This window comes from Anopheles cruzii, chromosome X, assembly GCF_943734635.1.
Source record: "Anopheles cruzii chromosome X, idAnoCruzAS_RS32_06, whole genome shotgun sequence".
NCBI classification, from domain to species: domain Eukaryota; kingdom Metazoa; phylum Arthropoda; class Insecta; order Diptera; family Culicidae; genus Anopheles; species Anopheles cruzii.
In genome coordinates this window covers 5,585,534-5,602,215 of record NC_069143.1, presented here as the reverse complement: position 1 = coordinate 5,602,215, position 16,682 = coordinate 5,585,534, and the positions used below count along the sequence as shown (strand labels likewise).

Below are 16,682 nucleotides of genomic sequence, written 5' to 3'. Positions count from 1 at the left end.
CTCGCGTCGAGTCGAGATTTTTGCTCCTTCCACTCCTTCCGCGGTGGCGAGGTGGCCTGAATGGACTGACTAAAATGGGGCCCCGAAAGTACCGGGTCAATCCGCGGATCCTGCGGGTGATCCGCGGAGCCAGGTTTACCTGGCTAGAGGATGAGAACCCCGGGCCATATGGCGGGCCAGTGGACGGACCCGGTTAAAGCGACCAGCGACGGGCAAGCAATTAAATTACGGCGGTCTGCCCTGCCACCTGCCGGATGGGCAACCCGGGCCTTTCTAATCCTTTGATGTGCCCGCCCCCCCCCCCCGGCAGGCTCTAAACCCCGACCCCGACCGACGGCGGCGCCCGATAGGTTTGACGACGATAGGCCGTGGAATGTGTAATTAAATGTTTTGAGCCAACTTCGAGCCGGGACGGGCCGGGATGGGGCCACTTTTTCTGCACTTTTCCGCCGCAGGGACCTTGGTGACCTTTTCTGGTGTACGTGTGTGTGTGTGTGTGTGTGTGGGAGTGACGATTTTGGGGCCGCGATTTGCGTGACGATAACTGACGAGTGATTAAGGCTCCGGCACCGCTACGAGTGTCCACTACCAGTGAGTAGACGTGAGAATTAGAGTGGAAAATCGACCGAAGGATGGATCGACGGGGAAAGTAAAAGAACGAGAACGAGAGGGAGGGGTTGAGAAGCAAAGAAACCCTTTGAAGAGCACTTCGAGCCCGGCGCTTCTGTGGTGGTGAGTACAAAAATTACTCACCACCTCCGGGTGCTCCGTAACCGTTTAATGAATGAGTAATTAAGCCCTTTTGGCCCAGTTGCGGATGCCCCCCCGCCCCCGTAGACGATCGTCTTTTCTCAGTCCACCGTGGAAGGAGCGGCAAGGGGAGATAACACGCAGTTCGCGAAAAGGGGCGAACCACTTTGATCTCGTTTGGTGTTGGGACTTTACGTTGGGTCGCCTGTTACGTTGGGACTCGGCTCGGTTTCGGTGACTTGACCAGCGCAAGAGTTGGCTGCCCCCTGGCGTCCGGCAGCGTTGCGAATCGCAGCACCACAGAGGGAGACCATGGCCCAGTCCATATATCGTGGTACGTCGAATCGTGTCAAATCGATCGAATCGAATATCGCTTACCGCACATAGTTATACAACGGCTCTCGGCGAATCCTTCGCAGCCGAACCGAACGTTGCAGAAGAATTCATCAACAGATGGCGCACCAAGGGACTGATTGCATACTGATACTTCGATTACATTGATTGATTGATATCCTCTATAAGCTATGTGGCTACTGTGGCGGGAAAATATCGGGAATCTATCTCAAATCCAAAAACTCTTTATTCTATACCTCAACCTAATCACCTTCTGTTGAGAGGGCGACGATTTCTAACCTAGCGTCATAAGCAATAAAGGTAAGCTACGAATTCTAAGAACGTTAGGCCCAAGCCATAGAACGCGATCGATCGAGGGGTCTTAAGAATCATAACCAAACAAAGTAGAAACCACAACGTGGGTCCAGGTTGCATCTTAAAATATCCAGAAACCGCGTTGATCCAAACTGCATCTTAAAATATATTGCAGGCAAGGGTAATCTAAACATTACGATAGACAAGCGTAGAAAACATATGGCCGCAGCATAGGACCTAGATCAACCGAACCGAACCGAAAATAGACCCAAAAAGGGGACCACCACCGAGAATCAATGCATGCGTAGAAAGAGACAAGAATAGCATAATTTTAACGGAAATCTTACTATATAAGGCGTGGAAATTTGAAGAATAAATCAGATATCATTAGGCTACGGAACGCTCTGGTCTCAAGTCTTTCACTCTTGGACCGTTTGATCCCGCTTGTGAGATCCCTCCGGATGTTGACTGCTTACAATCGTTTGCACCACTCCGTCGGAACTCTAATAGTCGGAAACCAAATCTTCTCTCGAGGCCTCCACTGTCAGGTAGTAGCCTACCCAACTACCCTGTCCGTCCCAGGCCAAAAGAGTCGATTAACAAACGGTTTTAAGGGCGTTGGCAACAAGATCAGAACTGGTAAGTGAACGCGAGATCACTCCGGACCACGCTCCTTCGCGCGTTAGGTCCGCTCCGTAACACCCTCAGAGCTGATAGCCCTAGTTATACACCGAAAGTCTAGGTGTATAAGATCCTAGGTCCTAGACGACTCAATTTGTGCTAATGCTTGAAACGGTCCGAAAAGTTCTTTACCTTCCCCTCAGCATCAGTGACCTTCAACTTCGTTCGCCGATCACCGAAATGTCAGTCGGGTCAGATCATCGTGGAAACCGAACGGTACCACCACTGTTTTGACAACTGTTTCGGACTCGGACGTGTTTTGTCTCGACGTCGATTTTTGTCTGCTTCAAAAGTAATTGACCAGCAGCGGCAGCGGCAATTTGAGTTTTGGAAACAGGAAATCGTCCCAGGGAGGCAGATGGCTGGGGAATGGCTGCGGCATCGCTTGTGCGGCCAAAATATCGCGCAGAAACCACGATGTGTGAGCAGCAGGGCCTAAAACCCGTTTTGGTCTTCCCACCAATCCGGGCGTTTGTAACGGGTTGCTTTGGGGCGAATTGCGCATAACTTGCAGGTAAAATTTCTTTTTGACCATTCTACCCTTTTGGAAACAACTCATGATGCCCCTGAAAGTCGAAGAAAATTGTAAGCCCCTGCTGTTCACATTCGACCAAACGCTGGCTCTCCGCGTCGTTCATATCTTCTCGGCCCTCAGCCCTCAATATTTTGAACCCCCGATAAACGCTGTTTTTGGTCACAATAACTTCACCACAAGCCACAGTCAAAACATTTCGAATCCCCGTCCCCGCTCTTAATTTCGTTTAACATTTGGTAAACAAACAAACAAAAATCGACGATGAGCCAAAACACACCCAAGCAAAACGGCTGTCAAAAATTGACCCATTGCTCAAAATGGCCGAACTTGTCAACATGAGAGTGAGTGACATGAGTAGCAGCCTAGCGAAATCGAATAAAGCGAATGTACAGTACAAAATCATGGACAAACGTAAGGAATAATGTGCACATTCATCTAATTTGCTTTAAACTATTGAAGTATTGCCGTAGGTTTTCGTCAGTTGAACTAATGAAGCGGTTAATTCTAAAGGAAAAACGTTGGTTTGGATCTTCCGAAAGTTTGCGCCGTGTCTTCTATCATTTCATTAACAAACTGTTCATCTAGCAAACTGCTACAGGAAGCCTCTAGTGGGCTGCTCTTCTGCCCAGGTCCGGGCAGCGTTGGACGAGCGGCTTTCTGGGTGTAGCCCGTTTCGTTCGAAATACTCGGCGGGAGCCTGACGTATCCGTAGTCGTCCGCATGATTTTGTGTAACGCTCTCGACGACTCTGAACGAACTCTGCTTTCCAGCGCCTTTTTTAAATAAGTTTCGTCTACGCTGCGCGGATATGTTCGCTGTGCATTCACACACCACGCCGGAAGGCAGGAGAGTAAATGAATGAATGAACGACACTCCTGGGATGGAGTGTCCACCACACACCCGGCTGTTGGTCCCGTGCGGCGCGGACCGATGGTGTAGTACCTCTCTCTCTCTCTCTCTCTCTCTCGGGTAGTTATAACTGCTCTGAAATATGAGCAGTATGTGTCGAAACCGTTCCATCGTCGCCACGTTGCTGGATGGATGGATATGGACACCGAGAAAGTTTGGCAGAGTGCGCTCTGACCTTGGGAGACAAAACTAGTTAGTTAGGCGCTGTCACGGCGCACGCAACAGCTCCGTGTCGTGTCCGTCGAAACAGTGTTCGTTACTCCGGCGTTCGGGGCACGTTAATGAATTGATGGATTGTGGACTCACAGGTCCGTTACATCCGGGGTCCTCCAGTGCCAGATCCACGTGAGAATAGCCACACGAAAAAAAACCAACAACGGACACTGACTTTCTGATGGGTGATTCAATTAGGCGCGTGCCAACCCCGAAGCATACAAAACTGGGGATCGATGGCTGGGTTGTCCCTACCAGCCCTCACACGCTACACCCAACCGCGGGACGGGACGTGTGGGAAGACGTGGGAGATAACAAAAACACGAAAAACCATAAAAGCAACATTCGACGCGTTTTTGTCCATTTCCGCAATAAAAGAAACTCTCGAACTTAAGTAAAACAGGGAGGGTACAACAAAAAGAAAAAAACACACACACACACAAGAACTAGAACCCATCCACCGAACCAAGGTTCGTGGTGGGCAGGACGCATTCGTCACGCAGGACGCGTAGGACGTCGTAGGACGCAGCGCAGCACTTTATAGTCGACCAAAACCAAAGCCAAAGCCAAAGCTTGGTCCACGATAGAAGAGGAACGTGGGAAAAGGGGTGCAGGGTGGCTCTGGCCGACTCTTGAGCGCGTGAGACGAATTCACCTCTTGCTCCCCCCTCCCACCCCGCCCCTACCACCACCAATACGCTGTGACGTGGGCTAGCTAAAGCCCTGGACCAAAATATAGAAATACTGAACTGAAGTACTCGCACTCACTGGCGGTGTGGGGTGGAGGGTGTGGTTGAGCAAGGGATGTAGGAAAATCGGAAGTCGGTCATCCCCGAAAAGAAAAAAAAAACGGTGAACGGCCCATGAGGAGGAATACGATTCGAAGGATTCAATGTTATTATTTACGACCTTCTGGACAATCGCTCTCGACCGGCGCCCCGCTCGCGTCACCCCCGTGGGTTGATGTGGGGTGGGGTGTGTGCCCCCTACTATCTGTCCCGGTCTGTCCGTGTGTGTGGATCGCTCGCAGGACGAGGGACAGCTTGTTGAAGGCAGGACGGCAGGCAGAGGCGAGCCAGGCGAGCGACAGGCCGAGTTGCTCACGTAAACGACGTAACGTAGGAAGAGTGGGCCGCTGGCGGTGGACTATGGTGATGGTGATGGTGGTGGTGGGGGACCGCCGCCTCAGAAGGACCCAAGGAAGCGATCGAGAAGCCGCTTTTCAAACGGTAATAGCTTGTTACCCGCTATGGGAACCGCGAAAGCGGGCCCCTCGGCGGCCCCACCCACAAGGAAACACACACACACACATGCACGGTCTCGGCGGCGAATTAGCACGACGAATGGCACGACCCGTGGCGAATTACCGGAGGCGGCGGCCTCCTTGCCGACGAGAGGACGCCGCACCAAACGGAAGGGAGGCGGAACCCCGGAGCCACCCCCTTCCCCCTCTTATGACTTTCCCTTTAAAGAATGGAACGGAGCTGCAGCCAAACTGACTGACTTTCCCCGTCACTGGAGCCGCCACCCTCCCCCGTGGGAAACCCGGGGACTCTCTCGGCTCCCGATGGATATTTGTTATGTTGCGGGCAATGAAGCGGCAGATATCGTCCTCGAATCACATAAACGTGGGGTGGGACCATGGGATGGGAGGGATGGGCGTTTTGCTACGGGGAGAAGAGCATTGCCCAAAGGGGGCTTCGTTCCGCTGTTATGGTCAGTTGAGTGGATGATATATTTGTTTTCTTCACGCTGGCCGCCGCCGCCGCCGGCGTGTGTTATCTGCCGTCATCCGTGGGTTGTGTGGTTTACGGCAGGGGGTGCTGGGGCGGGGGGGGGGTAGGAAGTGGATGGGGAAGTTGCCGTCGCCACCATGCATCATTCCGGAACGGAACGGCGGCGGCTGAGGAACGTGTTTCGCCTCATCGATAACCCCTTGACGGCAGGCTCATCGGCAGGCAAATGGTGCCGTCCCGAACTTTATGCTTCCTTTATGCTGCTGATGCTGCTTCCGGTGGGGCTGGGGCAAATAGAGACATCGGCGGTCGGCTGGCCGTGGACGTTCCGAAAGCGAAAGAATCAAAATCAAAATAATTCACTTTTGTTGGGGTAAACAGCTGAGACAGCTGAGGATATGCCAAGTTCGCAGCACTATGGAATCTTTCAATTGAACCTACATTTTCTGGGCTTTTTGTTTCCAGTGGACAAGCCACCGACCGAGGCATGAGTTGGTCAGAAGTCAGACAATTATCAAAGTGTTCAAAATTGGTGTCGAAGGGTGGTGTAAGCCTCTGCTGCGACTCAAGGAACTCGAGCAAATAGAAATAATGTTTTAGATCTTAACGGTAATACGAGCGATTGGACAAGTTGTTTACGTTTCTAATGAAACTTTTGACGCTATTGGAACAAAATTTTAAAACAACAAAACCAAACATTTGTATCAAAACTCGTTTCAGTATTTCTTAACACTTGATATAGCATGGATTTCAATATACCACTCAATATTTATACTAAATGACGGTCAAAATGACTGATGCAGCAATGTTTGTTGTGACTTCCGGTCTTTATTCGTATAATGTAAGAAATGCCTGCAGTTTCGGTTTCGGGGTAATTGTCCAGGTTTTCCACAACACCCTCTGCGGCTTGCGGCTCTGTACAAATTCGTAACTATTCCAAAATATGGTTGTCAATCGGAAAGCACTACTTACTTTCCAGTTGATGATGTGCTCCATTGGCATGTGCTGTTGGCCCGTGTACATCTTTGACAGCACTCCACAACGGGTAATTCACACAGCGACACCTCCTACTTCAATTCTTGATTAACTAGTTCCGTCTGAAGCAATTTCAGTTCACTGAGTTGGTACGTTACTGCCTCCTGCCGTCTTCAGGCAGTGGATGGGGAACCATCGCCATGCATCGCCTCGTCACGTATGTTTGGAATATTTTTGCAATCACTGTCACTTGGCTAATCTACATTGACTTCGTCAAGAACTTCCTCATCTCCACTCTCGATAGCGATAGAACTCGCTGCTTTGTGGACGAATTTTCTACCTGAAAATAGTCTCTCGCCATCATAAGTATGCTCATATAACATCATCCATTTCTTCATAGAAACATGCACCTGCACATTTCGATAGCTTCTGGCATAAATCTGTTGTTTAATTATCTTTGGTACTTGGTGTATAAGTAAATTTAAAATGTGTTCTCTACTTATAGCTATCAAAAGCTATGGCATCATTTTGGAAAGCAAATGGAATTTTGAATGGGAGTTGCACGACCAATCAAAATAACAGCTGAATCAGAAAACTGAACTGAATTGAACTGAACTGAACACTGAACACTGAATCAGAACACTGAATCAGAAAAGAACAGCTGAATTTTTTTTGGTTTGAAAACAGACGGATATCGCCAGGGGCCAAATCTGGTGAATACAGTCTGCTGTACCCGAACAATTCGAACTTTAATTCATGGATTTTTGCCATTTTCGAAATGCTCTTGTGACACGGTGCATTGCCCCGATGAAAGAGGTTGTCTTTCTTCTTTAAACCGGGTCTTTTTTCATGAATTTTCACTTTCAGTAGGTCGGAAGAGGTTACAACAATAATCAAAATTTAGTGTTTTATCGTACACCTTTTTGGGCGATTTCCGGACACGAACTCCCACTTCGGAGCCGAAGAACCAGGTTCACACCACTCCTTAGCTTCTTGTTTCAGGATTCAGGATCACAGTGATAGACACAAGCCTCATCCACAGTTATGATTCAATGCACAAAATCCACTTTATCCTATCGAAAAAGCTTTAAATGTTGCCGAGAAAGTGCATGTGAAGTTGCATTCGAATGCGTTTTTGTTCCAATTTTAGCGAATGCGGCACCCATTGTGCACGCAGCTTTTTGAAACCCAATACTTCAGTAAAAATATTGGTTATACTCCTCAATGAGTTGGCTAGGCCTTTTACTAAATCTTTTTCAATGTTTTCTACGATTTCAGGTGTTGTATTTGTTTTTTGACGGTCTGGACTTGGATCGTCTTGAAGGCTAGTACGACCACGTTTAAACGCAGAAACCCCTCGGTTTTATTTTCTAATTGAAGGCGAAGAGTCCTTAGACACTTTCAACAAACGTCCTTAAATATTCTTTGCTTGTAAACCTTCCAAAAATAAAAATTCAATCACTGCACGATACTAATTTTTTCCATTCTAAAACATACTGCGACATATCGATACTAAATTGAACCGATTAAGAATTAAGAATTAAGAAACCGATTGAAATGAAACTTCACATACGTTCATATGAAGAGTGTACCAATATGACAACACAAGTACACAAGTATGATCTGAGTATGTTATACAAGTATGATCAGTAAGTAAAAGTTACCTCTGATACGTGTATGAAACCAAACCCAGAATTATTTTTAAGAAAACAGACGTTTCTGGCATTAAAATAGCAACTCACTACTCTACTATAGGTTGAACCAAGGTTCATGTCACGGTTGGTCCAAATGGTGGCAACAGGGTGGCATTTTTTCCCATTCCTAACGTCAACCACAACTGCTCCATACTCCATAGTCTCCAACAGAGGACGTCTTGGCATCGTCCCGTTCAGGTCTTACTCCCGATATGTATTCGGTGCTCCAAAAACTGGATACCAGTACAGACCCCACGGAATGTAAAGTAGTCGATAGGGGGCGCGATTTTCCGTCTCTCAGTCTTTAACCCCTATTGTTTGTGTTACTCATGAACCCCTCATGGCTTTTATGGCAGCAACTTTTCTGAAGGCTACTCTGTAAAATCCCTGCGCGTCAGTGTGTGTGTGTGTGTGTGTGACACGGCTGCTGCCGATGAAGGGGTTCCCGTACTCCCCGTGCACACCGCCGACCCCACCACCACCGACTTGACCCGACCCCCCCCCCGGCGTGCAACAAATTCCCCAAATGAAGCAAAAAAAGTGGAAACATTTTTGGACAAAATTGAAACTTTTGACAATGAACGGTCCTCGGTCGGCTCTCAACTTCCCCGTGCCCCGTCCGTCCCATTTCCCCGGTTTGCGGTTTCATCTTCTCCCACCGCCCCACCGTGCCCAGCGCGGCCCGCCAGCCACCCTGCGGGCCGCGTGCCCGGAAGTTTGAAAACTTCCGTGCGCCTTCCGAAGAAAACGTGGTGAACGCACGCCGAACGCGTGAGCGGGGTGTGCGGCTTCCATATAATATTCCGTCCGTTTTGACCGTTTCCGTTTCCCCGGTCCATCCCCGCCCCCAACCCTGTTTGACAAAATTGGTCAACGCCAACAGTCAGTCAGGGACAGCTGGGGAAAGTCAGGAGGAACTCCTCCACCCCCGCGCAAACCCCGCGCCACTAACTTTGACCCACTTTTGCCGAACACGGCACAGCTGACGGTGTTTGTGCACACACACACACACACGGTGTCAAGGAACACAATACGTGCAGACGTTTCGTGCGCGAATCGCGCACAGGATCTGCGATGACTGCGATCGTCGCCCGAGCGTGCGTGCGGCTGTGTGTGAGACTTGGTTGATCCTCTGTGCGAGACTTCAACAACGTCTTCGACGACGTCGACGTTCTTGTGGCAACAAAGTTCGATCAAGGTTGGACCGTTGGCCCGGGACCTTCGACGGAACCATGTGGGGCGTTTGGTTTGTCCCCTGGCCCCTACTTTGCCCCACGTCAGGGTTACTTGGACGCTAACGAGGGTTTTGCGCAGCTAACGCGACTCAGTTCTTGGTCTTGTGGAGAGGGCGCGCGCCGCAAGCTCCACTCCGTGCCGAGGAGGGTTTAAGAGGAAGTGACCGACCTGGGTCGGTCGGTTGTGACCGTTGTACCGGAAACCTGCCTACGACGGCCCTTACCTCGGCGAACGGCGGCCATATTTGTTTTTGCATTGCGTTGTACTCTCGGTTCGCAATCGTTCTCGCTCTCGTTTTTTTATACATTTGGTTTTTTTTTTGTTCATTTGGTTCTAGAAAAATAAACGGAATTTGTATTTTCTTTTTTTTTTAATCCAACCAATTTTGGTCAAATATTCACCACGATTGGCGATTGGCAGTAGCTCATTCGGTCGACCCTTTTTTTGAGTTCGTTTACGATTGTATCCTATTTCGGCAATAGCAACTGGAATTTGGGCAATTTGGGCGGCAATAGCAACTCTCACTCTCTCTCTCGCACTAGCGATCAATCCTTGCTTGTGGTTTGACTAATAAGTGTGTGGCTTTATATGATAAAACACCCCCCCCCCCCCCTTCCCCCCTCCCCCACCGTGAAAAGTTGCCGTAACCTTCCATCCCTTGTCCATCTCTGTTTCTGTGTCCACTTTTCTTGACGTATCAGGAAGAGTCAGGAGAGCTACAAGGATCCGTGCCTAGCCCTAGCCGTTCGGCCCCGGCCCCGAACCTAACCCAAAGAACAACATACTAGCAATCAGACCAACCTTCGCCTCGCCTCGCCTCGTCTCGTCATGTTTCCCCTCCCCCCCCGGAGCCTTCAACCCCCGAATCGAATGCGAGTGAAAGTTTTTAATTTTAACGATGAAACTTTTCGCGCCGAGCGATCAGCGAGCTGCTCCTCAGCGCGACGGGACAGGCCGGGCCGGGAGTGGGCACGTTAAAATATGACACGCGGCGCGGCGTGGTGCGGTGCGGCGCGGCGCGGGAGTCTGTAAAGTTTTGCACTTTGTTTCCCTGGCGTGGCCCTGGCCCTGGCGCGGCACGGCACAAAAAGGGTCCGGTCTCGATCAGCTGATGGCCGCGCGCGCGTTAATTTTCGGTGTCACACAGCGCGCGCGTGAGAGCCGCCCCCCCCCGAGACCCCCCCCGTACAGTATCGATTTTCGTCCATTTCTGTGCGAGGATAACGGTGGGGAACCGGTTGGAAACCGGTGTTGCTGTCCGGCCTTAAACGGTTTACGAACGGAGCAGAGTTTATGAGTTGCTAGCTGAGGGCAGCGTGCGGTGATGCGGCTGGAATCAGTAGTCAGGAAGGAAGTTTGTGAGAAGTGTCCCACGTGTGTAGGTACCAAATCATTCCCCACCCCACCTCCTTCCCCTGGCCTAGCCAGGGCAAAGCTTCCGTTCGGTCACCAGTTCACACCTTAGACCGTATAGTGCACAATTGGTTCTTCTTCTGATTTGCGATCCGGCCGACAATCCGAAGCCGAGCGGCCCTGTTGGCCTGCACCAGGTATCGGTGGATCCATATATGATATTGTTTTTCACTGTTGGTTATAAAATTAAAACGACTAACCATTTTTTCGAGGCTCGAACTTTTATTTGAAAGCTTCATCTAATGACATATGACATATATGACATACGAGGGGCGTTCAAAAAGTAATGATAATTTTGCATTTACGCGGGCTACATAAGTCCGATTTTCGATTTTTTTGTGGCGATAAGTTACTACACATATCAGTGATTTATGGTGAACAGTTCGGCCATTTTGAGTAATCGGTGAATTTTTGACAGCTGTTTAGCTTGGACAAGATTTTACTCATCTTCGATGCCGTCTTTATCGCCTAAATCGTATCGTGGCGTCGTCCTTTCATGCCTCGTTTTGGTTTCCGGAACATGAAAAAGTCACAGGAGGCCAGATCTACAGAATACGGTGGCTTTGGTATCATTAAAGTTTTTTTTTGGTCAAAAATTCGCGCAGAAACCACGACGTTTGAGCATGGGCGCGACAGCCAATTTTGGGTTTCTTACAAATCCGGACATTTGTGACGGATTGCTTCGGGCGAATTTCGCATAACTTGCAGGAAATATTTTTTATTGACCGTTCTATCATGTGGCAACAACTCATGATGCAACACGATCCTGCAATCGAAGAAAACTGCAAGCAAAACTGTTCACAATCGATCAAAGTAGGCTTTTCGACGTTCACATCTTCTCGGCCCACTGAGAAAAATTTGAAACACCGATAAGCAATGATTTTGGTCTTAAACGCTTCACCATAAGCCACAGTCAACAAATCGATTGCGTCCAATCGAATTTTTTCGTTTTTCACACAAAATTTTATAAAGATTCTTTGCCATCCATTTTTTGGAAGAGACAAAAATCGAAGATGAGTAAAATCTTGTCCAAGCTAAACAGCTGTCAAAAATTCACCGATTACTCAAAATGGCCGAATTGTTCACTATAAATCACTGATATGTGTAGTAACTTATCGCCACAAAAAAATCGAAAATCGGACTTATGTAGCCCGCGTAAATGCAAAATTATCATTACTTTTTGAACGCCCCTCGTATATAAAACACAATTTTGGTTGCAGACAATTGGGAAATATGAAAACAGGGGCTTTCCAAACCTAAATGTCTGTTGCTTACTGTAACGGTGTGTTCTTTTACGGGCGGAGTTGTTACGCCCCACCGCGCCCCAACCGCGTGATCGGCTGATGTGGAAGGATGTGGCGACGCAATAATTGCATTATTCTTTCGCTCTCTCTCTCTGTTGCTCTGCACTGTCCACCCGGCCAGCAGCAGCAGCATAAAAAATCGGCCCCCCCCCCCCCCGCACCCCCCAGGGGGGTCACCCGGTGGGTTGAAATGGCCAGAGCGGCAAAGAAATTAAAACATTTCACTTGCATATGCGCGCGCGCGCGCGCCCGGAATGCACTTCAACCGGGACCTGCATCGCGCGGCCAGGATCCAGGCGCGGCGCGGCCCAGGAGCCCGGGCAGAAGCCTGGCCGGGGCCCGGGGGTGCCCGGGTGGCACACACACGAGTGGGCCCCCCCGAATGTCGTCCATTTTGTTTTTCGCCCCGGGCCACGGCCCAGGCAGCAAATAGTTGCCTGGTCTTCATGCGCGGCGGGGTTGCAAGGGGGGAGGGGGGGGGAGGGGTTGTTCTGGGATATATTTACCGCCTTACCGCCCACACCAGCGAACACACAGCACACAGGGAAAACAGGCAAAAAATGGGGCCGTGGGTCACAAAACTTTCGTCCTTAATCGTCCCGTTAACCGGGGGGGCCGTCGTGAGCCACCGCCCCATTCCGCGTTGTGTGTGTGAGCGAGAGCGAGAAAGGAAAGCTGGTAACAGGCAACAAGCAACAAGCAGCAGCAGCCCGCATCGGAAGGCGTCACCACTCTCTCTCTCTCTCGCTGCTGCACAATGGTGTTCCGCCTCCGTGCGTGCGTGCGTGTGTGTGTGTGTGCGTTCGTCCTGCTGGTGTGCCCAATCGGAGACCGGCGCGAATCGCCGTTCGCTCGCTCACTCTCGCGCCCCCCACAGGCAGCCCACTCAGCTGCCACGTGGGGAGCCAGCGCGAAACCCACGTGGGGAGCCAGCGCCGAGCGCAAGAGCGAGCACGCGAGCGTAACGCTACGTCCGTAACGCTCCCCATCAGGCGCCAGAGAGAGAGAGAGAGCGTACGAGCGAGAGAGAGAGAGTGCGAGCGTCCGAGCCCCAACCGAACACCGGAGATCGGGTTGCTTTCGGAACCACAAACAGCGGTGGTCCACTTCGCGCACCACCTCTAATGGCTGGCGCGAAAGCGGGACGGTCGAAGGCTCCGGTGTCCACGTAGCCTGGCCATCGGTCCAGATGCTCACGCGCGAATGGCGCTCCTCAAATCCTAGCCACAGCAAAAAAAGAAAAAAAGAGGACTCTACCCAAAACGGAAACTAAACCAAAACCAAACAAAAAAAAAAAAAGGAATGGAAACAAAATAAGAACTGGACACAGGACACGCGCTCTCTCGCTCGCTGGGCGCGTGTGTGTGTGTGTGCGTTGGGCAGGAGCCCTGATGACGTGCTCCGGAGGAACACTGAAACAAATCAAGAGAAAAGCAGCAAAAAAAGCAGAAGAAACGAACGAAAAATTGATTTGCCAATGGCCGCGTAATGAAACAATGGGCACATTAGCGAATCGAAGAGAGAAAAAAACCGGCCAAAACCCGACCGAAAACTAAGCTCAAACAAAGCAACGAACAATGGATGGAGGAAGGGGACCCCTATCTTCGCACACAGCACACAAAAACGCTGGCACGAGTGTGGATAGATAGATGGAATATTTAAAACAAATAAAAAATAAACCCCCCCTCCCACAATCCTTCCAACAACGGTTTTCGACGGCCAAAGCGGCCGTTAATGGGGCAACTTTTCGATTTTCGACCGAGCGATTTTCTAGCGACCGAGCGTGTTACAGAAAGCAACAGCGTGCAAAACACAGTGTTACAGAAAGCAACAGAGGCCTGGGGCGGGCCAAGGCAGGCGCTCGGCCGTTGCAGCCGCGGATGCTGGCAGAAGAAGGTCTGCTTTGGGTAGTAGCAGCAGTATCCCGGAGCCCGGACCCTGATCCCTGTACCTTGAAGACCTGTACCGGACCCGGAGGTCTGGAACGTAACGCATACCATATGCCGCTAGGCTTCGCTGTTGGAAATCAGATGAGACGGTTTCTAGATCCTCCAGATCAGTCGTCGCGAAAAATGAGCCTCCAGTTCAACACACACACACACACACGCTACACAGGATTCAAATCCAAAGTTTCACTTGCCTTAACTTCCTTGCCTTGCGTGAGAATGGTCCGTTGGTTGTTCCGCCGGGGATCCCCGGCGGCGATTGATGAGCTGAGTTCGGCCGGATCAGATCGGCCGTCATTCGTGAATGTGCCCTCGCTGGTGAGGTAGGTGAGGTGGTGGTGGCCGTGATATTTAATTACTTCCAATTAATCGCTGCCATCGCATGCGGGGCTGCCATCCTGGGCCGATGATTTCGGATTCATTCATTCATTGTTTGTGTTTTTTATTTGTTGAATTTTTTTACTTACTCCGCCCCGCCCGCCTACCTAGTTTATCCTGCGCACCGCCCCGCCCCGCGCACTATCCTGCGAACAGGAAGTCTGCAAACGATCGGTGTGTGTGTGTGGGGGTTTCGTCTTTTTTTTTTTTTTTTTTAAGCAAACTTGCGGCCACACGGGGCACGTCAAGATGTCAGGACGCGCTGCGCTGCGCCCGCAAACGGGAGAAAATTAATTTTCCTCTCCCCATCATCTCTCCGCTGCTCCTCTAAAAGACCACCAAGGCTCCGCTTCGTCCCTGCCTGCCCGGAACCCAGGGCCTGGAACGGGGCAGGCAAATGAAGAAGGTAAAAGGTACGGAAAAAAGTGGGAAACCAATCGAATTTCGGCGGTTCCCGCACTCCGTTGCGTAGGCCGGGGTGGCCCGGGAGCGGTGGGACGGTGTCGGAAAGCAAATTCGATGCTCTTCGACAATCTTCGACGTCCACCTTTGGCGGCGACGCGGCGAGGAGAGCGGAAGCGCGTGCGGAAACTTAAACTTTTTTCCGCCATGTTTTGCTGCTCCCACCGACCTCCTCCTCCCGCTTCCCTGCGGCCACAAGCAGGGGAGGGGGGCGAGCTGCGGGGGCAAGGAAGTCGGGGGTTAGGCAGTTGGCGATTTCCACGTCCACTCTCTGATGAGGCGTATCGATGAGAGATGGGGCGACTGACCGATCGGTGGACAGATGGATGGATGGATGGGCGGGGGGACCGGGAGTATCGTCCACGAAATACCCGCAGGACAATTCCCCCCCCCGCCCCTTCCCCGGGGGCCTCCGCGCGCACATTGCCACGGTTTTTCCGCTGTCAAGCATGACGTGCGTTCGCTCGCAGCTGATGGTAACATGAAAAATTACTTTCATCTACGGCCCACGGGGGAGGAGACCGGGGAGAAACCAGATGGACCAGGACGGTGAGCGAGCGGGAAGGGCGGGTGGGGAATAGCCCGAAGTAATTAATCGTAATCCAAAAAGAGCACAACGTTCATTTGGAACCCTTACCCTTACCCCCGGGGCCACATCAACTCTCGCGCCCGCGAAGGCGGCAAAAAAGCCGAAGGCCCGAAAAAAAGGAAGCAAAACCCTTGGCGAAGAAGTGTAACAGGAGCCGATAGGGTGTCGCCATTTTTGCGTGTTGCTCTCGGTCGACTGGCTGGACCCGGATTCAAGCGTATGCGTGCGAAGAAAAGAATTAAATTATTAATCTGTTTCTCTCTCTCTCTCTGTCTCTTGTTTTCTTTCTGACTCTTTTTCTAAGTTGACCGGTTCTGTCATCGATTTGGCAGGTGTCGTCCTGCCGATCGCACTTGGAACGAACCACCCACGACCACCCCACGCAGACAGATGGTTCGGAAGGGAGGACTTACCTGGGGGCACCTCTTGCCGGCATCGCCACTAAGATCCGTTTAGAACTAAATTTCTAAAGATGCGAAGATGAACGGGCCTAGAAAAAGGGGAACGCACTTCTTTTGGCCACGGATCTGCTGTGAAGTTTGCTGTTCTTTCTGGTTCATGCCCCCTCCCCTCCCTCTCCCTCACACACACACACAGAGGCACTCGTACAATGTCACAAATATGTAATGTTAGTTTTTATTAAAATTCATAACCGGGTTACATACAAGTAGTAGTTATTTTGGGTTTTGGGTTTTGCTGCTGCTACCGTTTTTTTTCTTTCGATTTTTCATTTTCTCGCTTTGCTTCTGTCGTCATGTTGTTCTGTTACTTCGTTATCAGAATGCCGAATTTCTTGCTGTTGTTTCTGGTTGTCTTTTAAATGTTTTCTGTGTTTTCTTGGCTCGCTTCGCTTTCAATTCAGTGTTTCGCTTTCTAAACCACTTTTCTTATTTTCTTCCCTTTTTCTCAGAGACGCGTGTCCGTGTTTGTTCTGATTTCTTTAATTGAATTATTTGTGTTTATTGTGCCAACTATTCAACTATTGGTTGCGCTCCATATCCTCCCAAATGTTTTGTCCAACTCGCCAGGCTTCACAATGTTCATCTTCTTATTCGTGTGCACCTTCGTCTGCATCTTCATCTTCAGCTTCAACTTCAACTTCATCACCATCATCGTTTCCATCTTCAGTTTCAACTTCATTTTCATTTTCATCTTCATCTTCAGCTTTAGCTTCATCTCTTTCTTCTTTTTCGCCTTCATCTCCATTTTCATT

The 16,682-nt window shown here is 50.3% G+C and overlaps 2 protein-coding genes across 2 annotated transcripts in view; both read right to left on the bottom strand.

Moving 5' to 3' along the window:
* The window catches only part of LOC128278022 (uncharacterized), an 86,313-nt gene extending 69,638 nt beyond the window's left edge, over positions 1-16,675 (bottom strand). The window contains exon 1 of the mRNA XM_053016659.1: positions 16,495-16,675. Coding sequence (XP_052872619.1) covers positions 16,495-16,675 — 181 coding nt within the window. The remainder of the gene's footprint in view (positions 1-16,494) is intronic.
* Positions 1-16,682, bottom strand: part of LOC128270926 (protein stunted) — a 239,195-nt gene that overhangs the window by 61,913 nt on the left and 160,600 nt on the right. The window lies entirely within an intron of this gene.